This window comes from Mastomys coucha, unplaced genomic scaffold, assembly GCF_008632895.1.
Source record: "Mastomys coucha isolate ucsf_1 unplaced genomic scaffold, UCSF_Mcou_1 pScaffold8, whole genome shotgun sequence".
Taxonomy (NCBI): domain Eukaryota; kingdom Metazoa; phylum Chordata; class Mammalia; order Rodentia; family Muridae; genus Mastomys; species Mastomys coucha.
In genome coordinates this window covers 64,393,393-64,412,443 of record NW_022196914.1, presented here as the reverse complement: position 1 = coordinate 64,412,443, position 19,051 = coordinate 64,393,393, and the positions used below count along the sequence as shown (strand labels likewise).

Genomic DNA, 19,051 nt, shown 5'->3' with positions numbered 1-19,051 from the left:
TTTTATGCTTCAGTTCTTTTGAATATTTTCTCTAAAGTAGAATTGGGATTATATGGTAATTTTGTAGGAATTTTGTTTTGTTTTGTTTTTGTTGTTAATGTTTTTACTGTTGTTGTGAAGGGTGCTTTGGTTTGGGAGTTTTGGGCTTTTTTGTTTGTTTTGTTTTGTTTTGTTGAGTCTGGTTCTCATATAGCCCTGGGTTGCCTCAAACTCATTTATGTAGCCAGTGATCTTGAATTTCCTGAGCCTCCTGCCTCCACCTACCAAGTGCTGAGACAAGATGTGCTACCACGTCTGGTTTGTGTGCAGCTGGTGATCAGACTCCAGGCTTCATGACTTTTAGGTGAGCACTCCACCTGCTCAGCTTTATTCCCAGCCCATCTGTGTGTAACTTTTGAAGAGTCACTGTATCATTTTGTAGAGCAACTGAACCATTTTACATTCTCATCAGCAGTATACAAGGGTACTAGTTCCTCTACGTCCTTATCAACACATTATTTTCCATGTGTGGATATAGAATAGCAAAACAAATTCATATGAAGTTAAAATGGTAAATTTTATACTGTGTATAATTTGCCACAAACACATCAGAAAGTTGTAACAATAAGAATTTGGTACTTTTGTAATAGAAAATAAGTTAGAAATCATGGTAGTTCATAAGCCATGTTTTACTCTGAGTTTACAGTACCTCATAGTTTATGAAGAACGTACAGCTAGTTCAGAAGCATAAAGTATTCTAGATTATTTCAGGAGTACCACACCACATCTCCAGCTTTACTTAGGGCTGAAATGGAAGCAGTAGTTAAAATGGTCTAAAGCTGTTTGACAGTGTCAGAGCCTCGCTGAGGCCGAGACTGGTTAGTGCTTTGTGTCCAGTTGCTCACTTCCTTCTGTTTTGTTGTTCTTGTTACTAGGAAAACACCATAATTCTGCAACAGCTCCTCCCGCTGAGAGCACAAGTGGCCAAACTACTCGGCTATGACACCCATGCTGACTTTGTCCTTGAACTGAACACTGCAAAGAGCACAAGCCATGTGGCAACCTTCCTAGGTCAGTTCTTTCTTTAGGGTCAGTTCTGTGGCTTCTGTTTCCTTTGTCCTCCATCACTTCACTGCAGAATACCTCCTTAACATCTGCCTCACCTAGGCAGCTAAGCTGCCTTCTCAAGCACATCCTGGCTTCAGGAGAAGGGTATCAGTCAGCTATTCACCTTAGACGAACTCTGTTCTTGGGGCTGCTGGGGTTCTCTGTCTCGTGTTGTTGGGACATTGAGTCTATTTTTGACATATGGTCAGTGTGGACTAGCAGACTGTTAGCTCATTGCCTCAATTTACTGCCACTGTGTATTTGATGCTTCATACTCTACTGATAGATTAGTATGAAATAAGTGAAGATGTGGCATAAAATGAAAACAGAGCATACATAAAAAAACTGGCACTTTACCCTCCAAAGTCCCCTTTTTAATATATAATGTAATAGAGAGTACATTAAAAGTGTTTCCTAACTACTGTCACCACATTCATTTTAAGTTCTTTTTAAAAACCAGCGTTTCCTGGGCCTAGTGGCACGTACCTTTAGTCCCAACATGCAGAAAGATCTCTGTGAGTTCAGGAACAATCTGGTCTACATTGTGAGTGCCAGGCCAACCATGGCTACCCAGTGAGACTCTGTCTCGAGGAGAAAACAATAACTAAAGTTTCTGGTACAGGGAAATAACAGTGAATAAAGTGCCTGCTATGAAAACAGTGAGGACTAGAACCAAATCCCTGCAGCCTGTGTAACAGCCAAGCCAGCATGGGTCACCTGTAATCTGTGCACTCAGAACCAGAAGCAGGGCCTCCTTAGGGTAAGCAGGCTAGCTGGAAGCAGGGCCTCCTTAGGGTAAGCAGGCTAGCCCGAAGCAGGGTCTCCTTAGGGTAAGCAGGCTAGCCGGAAGCAGGGCCTCCTTAGGGTAAGCAGGCTAGCCAGAAGCAGGGCCTCCTTAGGGTAAGCAGGCTAGCCAAAAGCAGGGCCTTCTTAGGGTAAGCAGGCTAGCTAGGCTAGACAGCTAATAAGCAAAGGTTCAACTGAGAGACTCTGCTTCAATAAACAAGGTGTAGAGTGATTGAGGAAGATACCAAATGTTAACATGCATATACAAGTACACCAACCCACACATGTGAGCACATATGCACACAGAGTATACACAGACATGTCCCTGTACCTCCCAAGAACTAGGACTGAAGGCATATGCTAGCACAAACTCTAAAATGGTATTAAAATTACTTTATTCTCCTTCAACAACATGTCAAAGTATTTAGCTTTACTAGTCTTTTATTAGTGGAATCATGTTGGAACTGATTAATAATGGGTTAAAACTGGCCATGATGGTACACCTATAATCCAGACAGTCAGGAGGCTCAGACAGGAAGGAGGATGCTATGAATCTGAGGCCAACCTGGATCATGTAGCAAGTACCAGAGAGCCACAATGTAAGACCCTGCCACAATAAACCAATGAATGAAAATAAAATGATTAAAAGTAGGTTAAGAAGTCAGCTTTTAGTCTAAAATTTACTCTGCTGTTTCTTTTCAATAGACATGGTTTACTTATATATATGGTAGAATCTTATATAACTCATAAACAGGTGTTCTATCAATGACATCCTATAATTCATTTGTGTATTTATGAGACATTTGGAATAACTATCTTGTATTAGGAGTAGGAGGTGGTGTGCTAAATGCTAGAAGCACAGAAGCCATAAGATAAAGTTCTTTCCTGGGAGTCTCCACTTGGTGGAAAGAGCAGAGATGTGCACAGGCACTGATGTAAGGTTGGATGCATGTTGTCCAGGAGGTCAGCTGAGCTCAGGGACTTGGCAGGTTTGCCGAAAATGCTTTCTGTAGTGGTGACTGCCTATGCTGAGATGGCTCCCCAGCAACTACCCCATTAGCTTAACCCTGGAAGGTAGCTCCCCCTCTGGCTGGCCTTGTGCTGCCTGTCTTTACAGAGTGCCTTCACATAGTTAACAGATTGTGAAAAGAAATGCAAGAGAGCTTACTCATGTAACCAGCCTTTCTAAAAGCAATAATCAGAATTTGACTATAGTATATAAATTTTGACTATTGATTTCTCTAAAGCTAAAATCTAGAATTGCTGTCTCCAAGTCCTCCTCCTTCAGAGTGAAGCGTGGAAGGCAGACCAACCCCATGCACAAATGTACAGAGCAGTTTCTAAATGATGTCAGCAGGCCACAGAAGTTTTAGCAATATAGTCTTGCTGAGAAATATGCAGACACACACACGTGCGCGCACACACACATATGCATGCACATGTTTAATCTTACCATTGCTTTGTTCTGAATTATAATATTCCTGGATCAGAACTCTTGAGATAAGCTTCCCTGTTGTTGCTATTGGAAGGAAATCATGGCTGGGTTTTGGTGGTGTGAAAGACAAAGGGGAAAGAGTTATCAAGTAAATGACTGTGGAGAGAAAGCTCTGCCCCCTTCAGCTCTTTTTCCTCGTACTGTTTCCTCTGACTGATCATGCGCAAAACTGGCAGTACTTATGAATACATTTGCTCCAAAGGATGCATCACTAACTCAACCGTTTCCCTCACAGATGATTTAAGCCAGAAATTAAAACCCTTGGGTGAAGCAGAACGGGAGTTTATTTTGAACTTGAAGAAGAAGGAATGTGAAGAGCGAGGTTTTGCATATGATGGGAAGATCAATGCATGGGACCTCCATTACTACATGACACAGACAGAGGAGCTCAAGTACTCTGTGGATCAGGAGTCCCTCAAGGAATACTTTCCCATTGAGGTGGTCACTGAAGGCTTGCTAAGCATCTACCAGGAGTTGTTGGGACTTTCATTTGAGCAAGTGGCTGATGCTCATGTTTGGAATAAGAGCGTTTCACTTTACACGGTGAAGGATAAAGCTACTGGAGAAGTGCTGGGGCAGTTCTACCTGGACCTCTATCCAAGGTACCTGATTGGCTGGTAGAAGTAACCTGACTCTGCCCTCGAATAGTGCCTACATGTACAGGAGCTAAAATGTAGGCTCTTGCCAAGCTGTGGAGCTTTAATCTCAGCACTCAGTAGGCAGAGGCAGGTGGATCTCTGAGTTCAAGGCCAGCTTGGTCTAAGCAAGTTCTAGGACAGCCAAGGTTACACAGAAAAACCAACAGCAAAAAAAGTAGGCTCTGAAGCCAGAATGTCTACCTTCATCCCTTCCTCACTAGACAAGTTACACAGCTTTGCTCTGCTGTCTCCTTACAGGTCCTGAGAGACGGGAATGCTTGCAGCACTGATTTTGTGGTATCTTTGTAAAGATTACGTAGGCTGATTACTTTCATATCATTTATAAAACTGCACAACACATAGCTGAATTCTTTAAAAAAAAAAATCAGAAGAATAAATTTGTAAATGTGTGCTGTACGTGTGAGTACATGTGCCAGGCTAGACAGGCCATCTGAACAACCTCCCAGCCCATATAGTAGGTCTTCAATAAGCATTGGCTACCATCACCATCTACTGCATTACTTAATCTTAAAATTACCCCCAGAATGTTTATTAACTAGATAATCTGTCTACCATTCAGTCCTTTACACTCTGTGACTATTTTCTCATTTGTCGGTATGTGGGCCATCACAATATAGTAGAAACAGCAAAATGTTTCTAATGAGTACAAGTGCTCAGCTGATGTAACCTCCCTGAGGTGTTCATTCTTCTGAGCCCTTTACTGGGACATTTATGTGCTAAGCACTGTATGTGCGCATTTCCCAAACATTTAGTCAGGAATAAAATTTCAAATATTATTGTTTAAAGTATGTAATTCTCAACTCCAAATGCTCCATCAGACACAAAAGATTTGGATCTTTTTCTCCTTAGGCTATTTTCTAAAACAAACCCATCCTTTAGCAATTACTAACCCATTATAAATAGACCAAAAAGAATTACAGCACTCCCTCCTTCAGCAAAGGGTCAGTGAGTAGTCCCCTGGCTCTGGATGCGTAGAAGGAGGTTGAATTGTGATCCATTTGGTGGCACGGGTATCCTTCAGCACCTAGACTATCCCAAAGCTTTTTGGAAAAGTGCCAGGAGAGCCAGTGATATGGCTCAGTGGGTAAAGGTGCTTGCCACCAAGGCTGACAACATGAGTTTGATTCCCAGAAGCCATAGTGAAAGATTGCTGACTCTGATCTACACCCCCCCACACACACAGTAGTATGCACATACACACATATGTATATACACACATGCACACATACACTAGTATCAGGTACATTTTATATGAGTACTTAAGATGATAATTGTTTGGGCCAGCAAATGGATTAGTGGGTAAAATCCCATAATCCCACAAGGTGGCAGGAGAGGACTAACTCTTGAGAGGTATACTCTAGCCTCCACAGAGGAGAGCTATCTACATGAGTGTACACACACACAGGCACACACACACACACATGCACACACAATTTAACCCAGGAAGTCTTTCCTGTCTCTAACACACTTCCAAGGGACAAAGCCCTCCCATCCACTGTGTCTCTACAATGTACTTGCCTTGTTTCACATTAGAGATCTGGTTGTTATGGAGAACATATGGTAATCTGTTGTGAGGATAATAACTTAACTTATACTCATTTCTGTCATAGTTTGCAAAAAGGTGAAATACAGATTAACATCCAGAGCAGTAGTCAGAGTATATTCTTTAAAGACTTGTTTTCCTTTTAAAACAAATTTTATTTTTGCTCATCAAATACTGAGATTGCCAAAGAAACAGAATCTTCTGATTCTTACATGTTGTTTTAAACAGGATCTCTCTGTGTATCCCTGGCTATCATGAAGCTCAGTATCTAGTCCAGGCTGGCCTCAAACTCACAGAGATCCTCCTGCCTCTGCCTCCTAAGTACTGAGATTAAAGGTGTAAATCAACATACGAGAGCTAGAGAGATGCTCAGAAGTTAAGGCCAATGGCTGCTCTTCCAAAGGACCTCTCCCATGGCTGTTCACAGCCATCTATAACTTTAGTCCCAGGGGATCCAACATCTTTCTCTGGACATGTGGGCACTATATACACATGGTGCCCAGGCATACATCTTTTCTAGAGGATCAGAGTTCAGTTCCCAATACCCTCATCAGGGAGCTCACAGTCACCTAGGATTTTAGGTCCTGGATATTTGAAACCTGGCCTCCACAGGCACCTGTACAGATGATATACACATACCCACAAATAATAAAAATAATTTTAAGATAAATGATAAGTAAAAAGCAAAGAAGAATAAAGCCTCTCTGAAGATGTAAAAATTAGCAGAAAGTTTTTAATTGAAAAAATAGAAACATGAGAGCTGGTGAGATGGCTCAGCGGGTAAGAGCACTCACTGACTTCTCTACTGAAGATCCTGAGTTCAGATCCCAGCAACCACATGGTGGCTCACAACCATCCATAATGAGATCTGACACCCTCTTCTGGTGTGTCTGAAGACAGCTACAGTGTACTTATAATAATAAATAAATCTTTTTTTAAAAAAATAGAAACATGGAAAATCTCCTAAGATTTTTAGTGGGAATATTTACTTATTGCCTCCATAGTACATTGACACCCATTTTACACTCTCATCAAGTACATACAGCATATTACAGTACACCAGAGAATATGTAAGATAGCAGATAAGCATGCCAGTGTTTTTCTGCTTACCTGTTTAACATTGCCAGTTCACTCTGAGGTCTTCCAAGAATACCCATGGGCTCCAGCCCAGAGTGCTGGAGTTGCAGACATGGACCACCGTGCTCCGATGAGTCTGTCTGTCTTGTAGTTTCCAACTCAGCCAAAATTATCCACCTGACTGTACATAGCACCCAAACCTTTCCGCATCTCAATCTGGTTATCTCTTCTCAAATGTGCTCATAGCTCTAGCATCCTTATCGTATGAATGTGGGTCCCCTGTTGGCTTTGCATCTTTGTATTTCATACAGGTTGATTGAAAGCTAGGCATTTGAGTGAAGACTATGGTTAACTTTATGTCTAAAATTGGCCCCACATTTACTTGTACTAGGCTTTTCATATAGGGTATTGGTTCATTTAGTAGTTAGATGGGTTCCAGAGCTACCGCTGCCTGGATTAACCTCTGTGTGCTGCAGACTTGCCCTTGTTCTAGACTGTGTGTAGAATTGATTTGCCAAAGTTTTTCAAAAGTCTCTTCCACTTCTCACTACTCAGAGCAGGCCTTCTTCATCCAAGCACTCTTCACACAGTGGGCCCCTGTGGTGCACACTAGTCTGGCTGGGGTGGGACATCTCTATTGCAGTGATCCAGCATCAGTCTCTGCTTTGTTGTTTCTTGGTTTTGTTCATCCTTTCCTGAGACAGGTTGTTGCTAAACACCCCAGACTGAACTCACCCCCTGGATACCTAGGATCACTGGTGTGTCACCACACCTGGCCAGTGTCACTCATCATCAGAGTAGCCTCTGTCCTGTGTCTTAAAAATGGATCCAAGTCAGTATGGGTCCTATAGCTGTAGGTTTGAACACGTGGTTTATTTCTGCCCTGTAGAGGCTTTTTTCTGTTCCCCAAGAGCACTGGGTTTGGACAGCTGCTCTAAGAACAGCAGGGTCACTCTTCCTGTGGGTATTAAGGCTCTGGTCTGTAGGAGACAAATGAAAAGGCATCTAAGTGATGCTTTGTAGCCTTTCCCTGACTAATGCTGGCTCAGGAGTGTCTGCCCATCCCCAGCCTTTTCCTGAGTAAGGTCTGATACTTCAAATGATGCTACTTTTTCCTTGTGTGCAGCCCTATGGTTCCGTGTTGTGTCTAGACCAGCACCGACCTTTAGGAGTTGGCTGAAATCTCCTATTACTGTAGTGTCCAGTATCTGCCCAAACTTAAAATGCAGGGATCAGGGATAGGGGGACTCAGGGGACCAAGAAAATGTCTTCTGGTCTCAAGTCTGACGTAATGCCTGGAAGAAGATATGACATGCTTTTTGCTAAAGAAGAGTGTCCATTTCACAGTTCTGTGTCTGTTTTCCAGGGAAGGAAAATACAACCATGCAGCCTGCTTTGGTCTCCAGCCAGGCTGCCTTCTCCCTGATGGCAGTCGGATGATGTCTGTGGCTGCCCTGGTGGTCAACTTCTCTCAGCCCGTAGCAGATCGGCCCTCTCTCCTGAGACACGACGAAGTGCGAACTTACTTCCATGAGTTCGGTCATGTCATGCATCAGATCTGTGCACAGGTGAGCAGGGTTTTCATCATGGCAAAACCACCAGTTGCTTCTAGTTGCTTCTTTCCTTTCAGCTGCTGTCAGGTCTCTCTCATGGCCTGATTTGTTTTCCACAAGCTGAACACGGTCAAGAATTAAAGGCTGCAGAGACATGAGGTTTCCCTAGTCACATCCTCTCACACTGTACTTTCACTCTGAGGTGAGCCCACTGATGAAAGATCTTGTAGCATAGCTGCTTGTGGAGAAACAACAGCTTCCAACCTCTTCGAACCTTCATTCCTTTTCTGCTGCTGAGTAGTCTCAAGTTAAAATCACAAGTAACACAGCCATATAGAGCTAGGAGTGATGGTGTGTTAACTGTAACCCTGCACTTGGAAAAGAGGCAGGAAGATCAGGAGTTCAAGACCAGCCTTGACTCCTTAACAAGTTCAAGGCCTCCTTGGGCTACACGAGAGCATAACACACACACACACACACACACACACACACACACAAAATGACTGTGTACAGGTTGTTTGTTTGTTTTTTCCAGGAAAAATGTATGTACAGTAGATTGAAACATATTTCCTTGTGCTAAACAGAAAAAGAAAAGTGATTGTTGCACATGCATGTTCATGTATGTGGTGGCCAGAGGTCAGCATGTAATGTTCTTCAGGGACAGCCCACCTTGTTTTTTAAGAGAAGGTCTGTCACTGAGACCTGGGGCTCACTAGTTAGGGTAAGCAGGCTAACCACCAAACCCCAGGAATCCACCTGCAAGCATCGACCAGCTTACTGGCTTTTTGAAGTAGATTCTGGAGTTGGAACTAAAGTCCTCATGCTTATTCAGCAACCAGTACTTCACCAGCTGAGCTGTCTCCCCAGGCCAGAAGGGGGGTTTCTGGTTTTTCTTTTCTTTTTTATCTTTTCAGACAAAAAGTCTGATAATGTATACCCAGCTGCCCTTGAAAACGTGATCTTCCTGCCATAGTCTCAGATGCTAGTGATAGATGGGTTGTTTTATGTTTTGTTTTTTCAGGGATGTTGCTTAAATCCAGGTTATGCCCGGCAAGTCTTCTACCACTGCATTAGAATCACATCCAAAAGACTGTTTATCCTAGTCTGGTCCTGGATTCCACTACCAGCACACAACAAAAATAAATAAAAGATATTTCTTTTCAACTGAATGCAATTCATTTAACCATTTAATAGATGCAAAATATTTTTGGTTTATGGTACAAACTTGTTACTATTTAACCATCATTTACATTATTTACCTCTAATCACCTAACTGAATGTTTTAAATGAATTGGTAGCAGAAATTAAGAGATAGCTTTCTAAATTTGTAATCTCTCCATTTTTTTTCCAGCCATACACCTGGTTACACATCACATACTCAGCATAATAGGTAAAATAAATTATTTAAAACTAGTTCTTTCAACAAGTTACCTGTTCATTCTGGTGTTCCTCTTTTTTTAAGGAACCAAACAAACAAAAAGGCCTAGGGCTACCTATAGTGGTCACACCTGTAATGCCAGCATGCAAGAGACTGAAGCAGGAGGATTGCCATGACTTTGAAGAAGTTATGTGCTTAACATGTTCATGACCTTGGGTTCAATTTCCTACACACACACACACAGAGGTGGGGGTATTCTGTTACTTTAAATAAACAGTGGGAAATGCAGCAGAAGTTTGCCCAGATGTGTAACTTTAAATGATGCCCCCGAAAGAAAAACTTTTCAGGATAATCTCAAATTTCTTAGAAGATTTTAAAGTCAGTATTGAACTTCTATCACTGTCCTTTGTGTGCCTTGTGCTCTCTTGATTTATGATAGTTCTGCTTTCCATTTTTCTAAAATACTTCTATGATTAAGGTAGAAAAGTAAGAATAACTTCCGTAACTTCTATAGTATGGATTCTTGGATCAGCCAGGTTCTAGGTGTGTATGTATATGCAGATAAGCAAGGCTCTATCTATGGTTGGTCTTTTCTTTATTTATTCACTTATTTATATCTTAATTTTTACTTACGTATGTATGTACATATATATGTATATAATACTCATGAAGGCCAGAAGAGGCCAACAGTTCCCCTGGGACTGGAGTTGCAGACAGCTGTGAACTGCCATGTGGGTGCTGGGAATCGAACCCGAGCCCATTGTAAGTACTTTTAACCACCAAGCCATCTCTCTAGCCTTGTTTATTTATTTTAAGCTGAACACTGCTCCAGAAAAAAGTCCTTAGATTCACATTCTGAAAATTGTAAGATGAATAACTTATAGAAGGATGAAAATTGTAAGATGAATAACTTATAGAAGGTTCCCTAAGCCCCTGCACATACATCCTATACAGCCAAAAACACGATGCGCCACATGTTTAAAACTCCGGGTGGCAGGCATGGGGAGGGGGGAGGCAACAGGGGTTTGTTTTTGTTTGTTTTTTTGTTTTTTGGAGGGGAAACTGGGAAAGGAGAAATTCGCATGTAAATAAAGAAAATATCTAAAATAAAAAAAAATAAAAAAATAAAAAAAAATAAAACTCCTAATTCAGCAATTTACTGCTCAGTGTTGACTGATGGCTAGTAATTTTACAACAAAGTAATCCTGTGTCTAACCATGTTTATTAAAATAATAGTAATCTGCCAGTGCAATTTCACTGCTCCTGATGCAGACTTTTGAGGCAGAGTCCTCTTACAGCCTCAGTATCTGGTCCTCACCATGTGTTCTTCAGATGGTTTTCCTTAACTCTGCTATTCATATCATTTGGCATTTACTTTTGATCCTTTGAGGATCGTTAGCACTGGAAAATACTTTCTTAACATTTAAAAACTGATGCGTAACTGAAGTAAGCTGTTTCATATTGTAATTTGATATCTATTGATCAACTGTAGTATTTTATATGTATGGATATTTTGCCTGTCTTATTTGTGTGCCTGGTGCTTAAGGAAGCCAGAAGAAGGTATTGGATCCCCTAGAACTAGATGTAAAGATGGCTGTGAGCCACCATGTGGGTGTCAGAAAATGAACCTGGGTTCTCTGGACAGAAACCTAGTGCTCTTAACTACTATGTCATCTCTCTTAGTGTGTCTCTCTTAAACCAATCAATTCCTTTTAGTTCTAAGACCTTTGGCTAACCATTCATGAACAGAATGTATCCTTTATAGGAGTAGTGTGCAGATACTGTCCTCTAGGTGGTCCTCTCAGAATGGAGTATTGAGATATTTGTGCTTAGAACCAGTGACCAATACCTTCCACCCTTTGTACACATAGATCTGTGTATTTGCTACTTTTAAGTTTAGAGAACTTTTGCATTGATAGCAGTTGAATAAGATTCATAATTTCTGTGTTCACTGATAACTTCTGAATTTGCCATACATGCAGTAGATTTGAATTAAGATATGACACCTAGTTGTTTAGATTCTACCCTATGACAGTCTGGAGGTTGGATAGCCAGAAGAGCTCACTGGAGCTTGTCATGGTGATATTTAAATGTCTATGCAGGAACTTCCAGTTTCCAGGCATGTGGATGCCCTAGTTCACTGTTTACTGTGTTGTCATTAGGGACCTGAGTTTCACTGTGCTTTTGTGTGTCAACTGCCAGGTTGGTAATTTGGAAGATATCAATCAGGAGAGGCATTGCCAGTATCTGTTCCTGCTTCGTGGGTTGTGCTCTCTGTAATCCCTGGCCTTTTGAACTTCTTCCTTTGCAGAAGGAAGAATAATGCCTCTCACCAGCTTTCATTCATGCTGATGTCTTTGTTGGTTGTATATAAAAAGCAGTAATGAGTTTTGAACTATAAAGAGATAATTATTTTAATAAACATCAGAATCACAATAAAGTCTTAATTAAAAGTGAAAGGGCTATAGTCAGACAATCTTCCAATGATGTGATCTGAAATAGTCTATAAAGTGAAAAGAAAAAATGTATATAATATGTTTGGAAATTTGCTTATTTCTTTTCTTCACTACAATTTTTATATATACTTTTTTAGCTTTTTAAAAGACTACTTTTATGTGCCTGTCTTTATGATTATGGATACCAGTGGAAGCCAGAAGAGGGCATCAGATCCCTTGGAGCTAGAGTTACAGGTAGTTGTGAGCCCTCAACATGGTCCTGGGAACTGAACTCTGGCCTTCTGGAAGAACAGTGAATCAGTCCTTTTAACCAGTCAACCAATCTCTCCAGCCCCTTTATTATTTTATCTTTAGTAATAAGAGAAAATAGTTTTTTTTCTGAAGACAAAGAATGCTCAGGTGATTTTTTTTTAAAAGCAGAATTATTGATTACCTCCTGTGCACAATATACAAAGAATGGTAGGATAGAATTCAAAATAAGAAGTTAGAGTGCCTTAAATTTTTAGGATTCAAGGACATGAAAGGCAAGAATCCAAAAGTGGAAAGCCTGATACTCAAGAGAGGAGATACAGATAAAATATTAAGTACTCAAAAAACATAGAGAAAAGACATGAGGCTGGGCGCTAGGTCAGGTGGAGCCTAAGAGGAGCTGTCTGAGTTGCCTGAGTTAGGTTCTCCACAGCTCACTCTTCTCACGCCTCAGTGCACAGACCTTGAGCGGTGCATCCCCTGGGCATGTGCTGGGCTGGCAGGCATTGGATGGTGAGCCAAGCTCACTCTCTGACTCAGCATTCAAGGTTAAGTGGAACTTTTATTTGTTTTCATCTGAAAAGGAGCAGTTTAAGAAAGTGCCTAGTTAGGACAAGATAGGTAGCCTAAAGGCAAACCCATGAAGTTCAGTTGTGACATTCAAGACTTTTCCAATTTGTGTTTCTTCCTGTCCTTAGACACTGACCTGCTGAAGTGCAGGGCTGCTGTGAAGACTAAGAAAAGATGAACTGTTTCTCACATCTTCTTTGTTACTGTTATTTAATTCCAGTGATGGCTAGATATGTTAGAAGATTAAAACCATGACCTCTTACCCATCTAGTAATAGGGAGGTCTAATAGATAGTGGCCACTTGTTTTTAGTGCCTTGCCTAGTTACATGAACTTCTCCATTAGCCATAGATGTGGAGTAGATCAGACAGATTAGGATATGGACTATGTGCTATGAAATCAACAGTGGCCCACTCAGTCAGCCAAGCTCCCTTCTCCTGAGGCCTGTCATTTTTCCTAGGCATACTGTACTTACTCATTCCAACAGTTACCTTTTCTTTGCTTTGGAATTTGTTATCATAAAAATGATCCGTAGTAACCAGTAAAAGGAGTTGGTCTCTTAATTAGATAATAACATGTAGTACTTTGACCTTAAGTGTTACAAGAGCTCACATGATAAATTTAGTTAAGTTTGTGTCATTTTATTCTACTGTTAAAAGTTAATCTCTCTACATCAGCAAGACATAGGTTTTAAATGTGTAATGCAATATATTTTAGACATCCTAATGTCTATTTGAAATATAGTAAAGCAAAAACTCATATTTAGGGCTGGAGAGGCAGCTTAGTAATTTAAAAAAAAAAAAAAAAAAAAGTTGCTCTTGGGGAGGACCCAGGTTCAGTTCCTCACACCTGCATGACAGCTCATAGCCATCTGTACCTCCAGGTCCAGGAGATCCAACCCCCTCCACTAGCTCCCATGCATACCAGGCATGCATGTCTGTGTACATACATGCACACAAACACCCACGTGAATAAAATGAATCTTAAAACAAGCAAAACAAAGTAGAAAGAAAGATAACTTTTCCTCTCAAAAATCTCCATCGAAACAGAAATCTAAGCTAACCATATTTTTTAGGCTCCTGTGATCAAACATTTTCTGCAAGAAGTGTGCTCCGATTTGCCCATTGGATTGTTTTGTGGCTGGCATAACACTTAGTTTTATCCAGGAGATAGATGAGTACTGCTAGCTTTTATTATTTTTAACATCCCCAAACTGATCATGCTGAGAACTAAGTAGGGAATCACTCTAGGACTCTAAAGCTGGGAAGTGGTATAGTTGGTTGTGAGTGCCGATTCAGCCACCTGCTCCACAGTCCTGCACACAAGGCCCCCTCGCACTGCAAAGCCAAAGTCTCAGTTTCCGTGTGTATGCTGACTATGGGATCTTTTGGCTTAGGAATTTAGTTGTTTGCTGGAAATTGAATTGCTTTTGAATTTTGTAGGATTTTTTCTTTTTTCTTTCTTTCTCTCTTTCTTTCTTTCTTTCTTTCTTTTTTTATCCTCATGTGAAAAATATTTAAATGATGTTGCCCAGAGGGTTCACAGAGGCACAGCATGGCTGACTTTTGGGAAATCTGTAAGCAGGCAAACTATTTTTAGCTTTTACTCCTTCCTTGCAAACATTTCCTTTTGTTCTCTAGAGAACATTGTTGATCTGTTCATTCACTGGCAGTGTTCTGCCCGGCTAGAAGACTTAGGGAGAATAGGCCCTCTCTTCTCTGAGCTGGTGACGTAACTGTGTTGATTCTTATTTGTCCAATTTCTGCTCTAACTCATGAGTTACTCGTTTGTTCGGGTTTTTTTTCCTGGATACTGAGCAGACCCTTCCCCTAGTGTGTGTGTGTGTGTGTGTGTGTGTGTGTGTGTGTGTGTGTGCCTGTGTGGAAATCTTCACACAAGCAAGATTTACAAAGCTTCTGGTTTTGTCATGTTGTGTGACGGTGGCTGATGGCTTGATTTCCCCTTGTTTCCACTGCTAGTATCTGTTTAAAAGCTATGCTTCATAAAACCATGCACTTAGCTGCTTCAGGATAGATAGTTACACAGCTTAACCTTGTGTACCTCAGCTTCCTGTTCCATCTTTGAGAGACCTTCTAGTCTCAGGAGAAAGTAACTTTTCTTGGGGAACATAACTCAAATGGCGCTTTAATTCTTCACATAAAGGAAAAGAGCATTTTTTTGTTTGCTTTGTGTTTCTAGGGGGTTTGGGGTTTTTTTGTTGTTGTTGTTGTTGTTTGTATGTTTTGTTTTGTTTTGTACAGTAAAGATGCACTAGACTAGAACATTCTCATTAAGATTATACGTTATATACTCATCTGCTGCCTTCTCTGTGGCTAAGTGTCTTCCTGTTGCCGTCTGGTTTTAAATCCTACGTCTGCTATTATTCTGTGTGTGCCTCAGTTTCCTTAGTTCCCCAATAGAAGTAATGGGACATACCCCATACAATACTGTGGGGGTGGGGAGGTATGTGTACATGTTCATGTGCATACAAGTGCACATATGTGTACACCTGGGTGTGGAAGCCAGAGGTCAGCCTCTGGTATTATTCCCTAGTAGCTGTCCATTTTTTTTCCAGACAGAATTTCTCACTGGAACCTGAGCCTGATACCAGATTGGCTACCTGACTAGCTAGCAACACTCCTCATTCCACTTCCTATGTGCTGGGATCACAAGTGCGCATGGCACCATGCCTGCCAGTATTACAAATGTGTCTCTACCACGCCTGCCTGTTTACCTGTATGCTGGCCATGGGATTCAGGTCCTTATGCTTATGCAGCAGAACTTTTACCCACTGAACGATCCTGAGCTTCTTGTAAAGAGATTTAAATCTCACTGTTCATGTAAGAGCCGGACATAATGCCTGGCACAGGAAAAGTCTTCTCTGGGTGCTGGCTTTTACGATACTGCATTAGATTGTTATACCTATATAATGTGAATGCCATCTTAAAATGTTACATACCAGACTGAGGGAAAATACTTTTTTTCTAGGGGTCTTTGCCTCTTCCTCTGTACAAATGGGGGGTGGCAAGTGGGGATCGAGGGATGGGATATGCCCTCAATAGAGGTGCCCTAATTCCAGTGCCTACTGAAGTGTTTCCCTGAACCTCCTGTATTGCAGCCTTTCCTATCTAGAATGAGCACAATTATAACGTGAAGTCAAGCAGAGTATTTTGCATAGAGGGGAAGGCAGAATGTATCGTCATTCTGACATCTGTGCCTGTGCCCCAGGCCAAAAGCAGAATGGTTTATACACTGCTGATTTGGCACCCCATCTGCTACCTTCTCTGTAGCTAAGTCCTCTTCCTGGTTTCTCCTTCTCCTTTGCCTGGGGTGATGAAGCTGGGGACAGTGCTGGGGTGTGAGGGATCAGGATAGGAAACGGGGTGGGGGCACGGGGAAACAGGAGGGTCCCATCCTATATCCGACCCTATGGGGTCAGTGCTAACTCTTCTCAGCTGCTCTCGGTTTGCAAGTATTCCAATGGGGTGGTGGTTCCAAAACACTAGCCTGGAAAAAGGGAATGGTGACAACAGAAAACAAGCCACGAGCCTATTTGTGAGAAATATCTGTCTTTCTGCTTGGCTGCTTTTATAACATCAAACTCAATCAAGAATCTTTGAAACTTGACTTTCAGAACTCTTAACTCAGGCCCCCTGAGAGAGTGAGCCCCTTTTTTCCACCACAGAGGTTTTGAACTTGGAGTGTGTTGCTTCTTTATCCCTTCTGTTCACATTCAGTCACCCACTTGCAACTCATTTGCAAGCTCACCTTCCAGGCCACTGGTTTCTTTTCTTGACTAGCTCAGGCTTCCCACAGCATAGCTGTCTTAGGATCAGTGGTATAAACTTTAGAACACAAAACATCACACACACACACACACACACACACACACACACACACCCCAGTCTGGAATGTTGTAACTTAACCCCTTAACTGATTTAAACTTGAGTAGTTGAGCAACAGTGGTGAATGCCCTGAAAGGCATGTATTGAGTAAACACGAATAACCAACTGCAGGAGGAGCTTGAGAGAGACTGTTTATCTAAGGGAAATCGTTTGCCTTCCCCTCTAACCCCAAGTACTGGGGTCACATTCACAGCCTCACACAGTAGACAACCCTCTGCCAGTGAGCCACGTAGAATTCCAGTGCTTTGTTCTCATCCTGCCTTAAGTGTTGGGGGTGGGGCTCATCATAATTTGCTGCATGTATAATTCTACTCAGTGTTTTTAAAAATGCTTTTATGTTTGCTTTCTAGACTGACTTTGCACGATTTAGTGGGACAAATGTGGAAACTGACTTTGTAGAAGTTCCATCACAAATGCTCGAAAACTGGGTGTGGGACATTGATTCCCTGCGAAAACTGTCAAAACATTATAAAGATGGACACCCTATCACAGACGAGCTGCTGGAGAAGCTTGTGGCTTCGAGACTGGTCAACACAGGTATATTCAACAAGAAAAGCAAGTAGGAATTGTTTAATGTAGAATTCCTGGTGGCTTCTTCTGTCAGACATACTTTGACTTTAATAACATACCCCAGGAGTGCTGTGCATGGAGGGAGGAATGCTGGGTGTGTTGGAATGGAGATGCCTGGGACTGTGTCTAAGGGGAACATTTCCTCCTAAGTCATATATGGTCTGGATGCTGGTTGGCCTTGCCGCCCTTTGGTGATGAATGGTACTGAATCGCTTTTCAAATCTCTGATCTTGTGGTATTAGAACACATAGTTCTCTCTCCAAACACATTGTTCAAACACTCTTAACCTTATTAGGTCTTCTGACGCTGCGCCAAATTGTTTTGAGCAAAGTTGATCAGTCTCTCCATACCAATGCGTCGCTGGATGCCGCGAGCGAATATGCTAAATACTGCACAGAAATTTTGGGAGTTGCAGCTACGCCAGGTATGAGGCGAGACTACCTGAGTTCATTTTTCTTGTGAGACCTCAAGAGTCTCCTTAGCCTTACAGGAGGGTGGAGTTCCTCAAAGCTCATTTCATTCCTTTCTGCTCTGGGTAATCAGACCACAGCTTTCAGATAAGCACACTCTACCTTAGGAGTTGTCCTGTCCAAATGTGCTTGAAGGGGAGGTGGCTCCACAGCCACAGCATTTCAGTGTAATCAGGCGTGAGCAATTGGCCTCCACCCCAGAGCACAGCCATTCCCGTTTGGCAGCACCTGCCTGTTCCCTCCCTCCCTGTATGCACCAGGACTTCCCTGTGATTTTCAGTAAGAAGTTGGCAGAAGAGGCATTTCAGGGAGAAACAGGAACCCCCTTCATTCTGACTCCAATGCCAGTTCAAGCTTTTGACTGGCAGTTTCTAACAGGATACTTACAGTGTTTGCTATTGTGTGAGTCTAAACTTACATGGCTACTTTTAAGCCAACTAATATGTATCTATTTGGATGTCAATTGTAAAGTAAACTTTTTCACCAAGGCAATTGTTGCTAAAATGAATCAGACACAGTTATAGAGGATATTAAGATTAGAGTGGCCACTGAGTCATCTGAGCCTCACTTCCCAATCTGGAAACCAAGGAACAACATTGTGTCTCTGTGACAAAATGGCAGCCCAGTGTAGACTCACTTCATAAATATCTTTCAAAAGACTTCATTTTCAGAAACTATTGACCTACACAAATGCCATTTTATTTTGAGTCATCTTAGATACAAAGAGTATGGTGGGGCCTTAGATACAAGAAGGGTGCTGGGTTTGTATCTCAGAATTAGAGTTAGGCAGCATTTGACTCCCAGCACCTGAGGGTGGAAGTAGGGTTATTAGTAGAGTATTTTAAAGGCGAATTGGCATCTGAGGGCTGATTACCCCTGAGCTACTGACGGTGTGGACAAGGCTTCAGAAATTGTTGTTAGACATCCCAGAGCTGGGGCTGAGCTATGGACAGGAGAAAGGCTTGTGAACATCTGGGCTAAGGGTACACACCAACCAGTGAAATGCTAGCCTTCACTCTCCTCACAGCGGGGCTTCCCAAAGGAAAGCTAGCTAGTTCACAACCTGATTAATTAGCATTTTCTAGCATTCTGATTGAAATGTATCTTTTTTTTTTAAGGCACAAATATGCCAGCTACTTTTGGACATCTGGCAGGAGGGTATGATGGCCAATATTATGGATATCTTTGGAGTGAAGTCTTTTCCATGGACATGTTTCACAGCTGTTTTAAAAAAGAAGGGATTATGAATCCAGAG

General features: G+C 41.8%; 1 protein-coding gene across 3 annotated transcripts in view; it reads left to right on the top strand.

Moving 5' to 3' along the window:
• Nln (neurolysin) overlaps positions 1-19,051 on the top strand; it is a 92,647-nt gene that overhangs the window by 59,448 nt on the left and 14,148 nt on the right. For all 3 annotated transcript variants that reach the window (XM_031360712.1, XM_031360710.1, XM_031360711.1), the window contains 6 exons: positions 915-1,050; positions 3,603-3,969; positions 8,013-8,214; positions 17,107-17,293; positions 17,622-17,750; positions 18,915-19,051. In XM_031360712.1, the coding sequence (XP_031216572.1) occupies positions 915-1,050; positions 3,603-3,969; positions 8,013-8,214; positions 17,107-17,293; positions 17,622-17,750; positions 18,915-19,051 (1,158 nt within the window). The remainder of the gene's footprint in view (positions 1-914; positions 1,051-3,602; positions 3,970-8,012; positions 8,215-17,106; positions 17,294-17,621; positions 17,751-18,914) is intronic.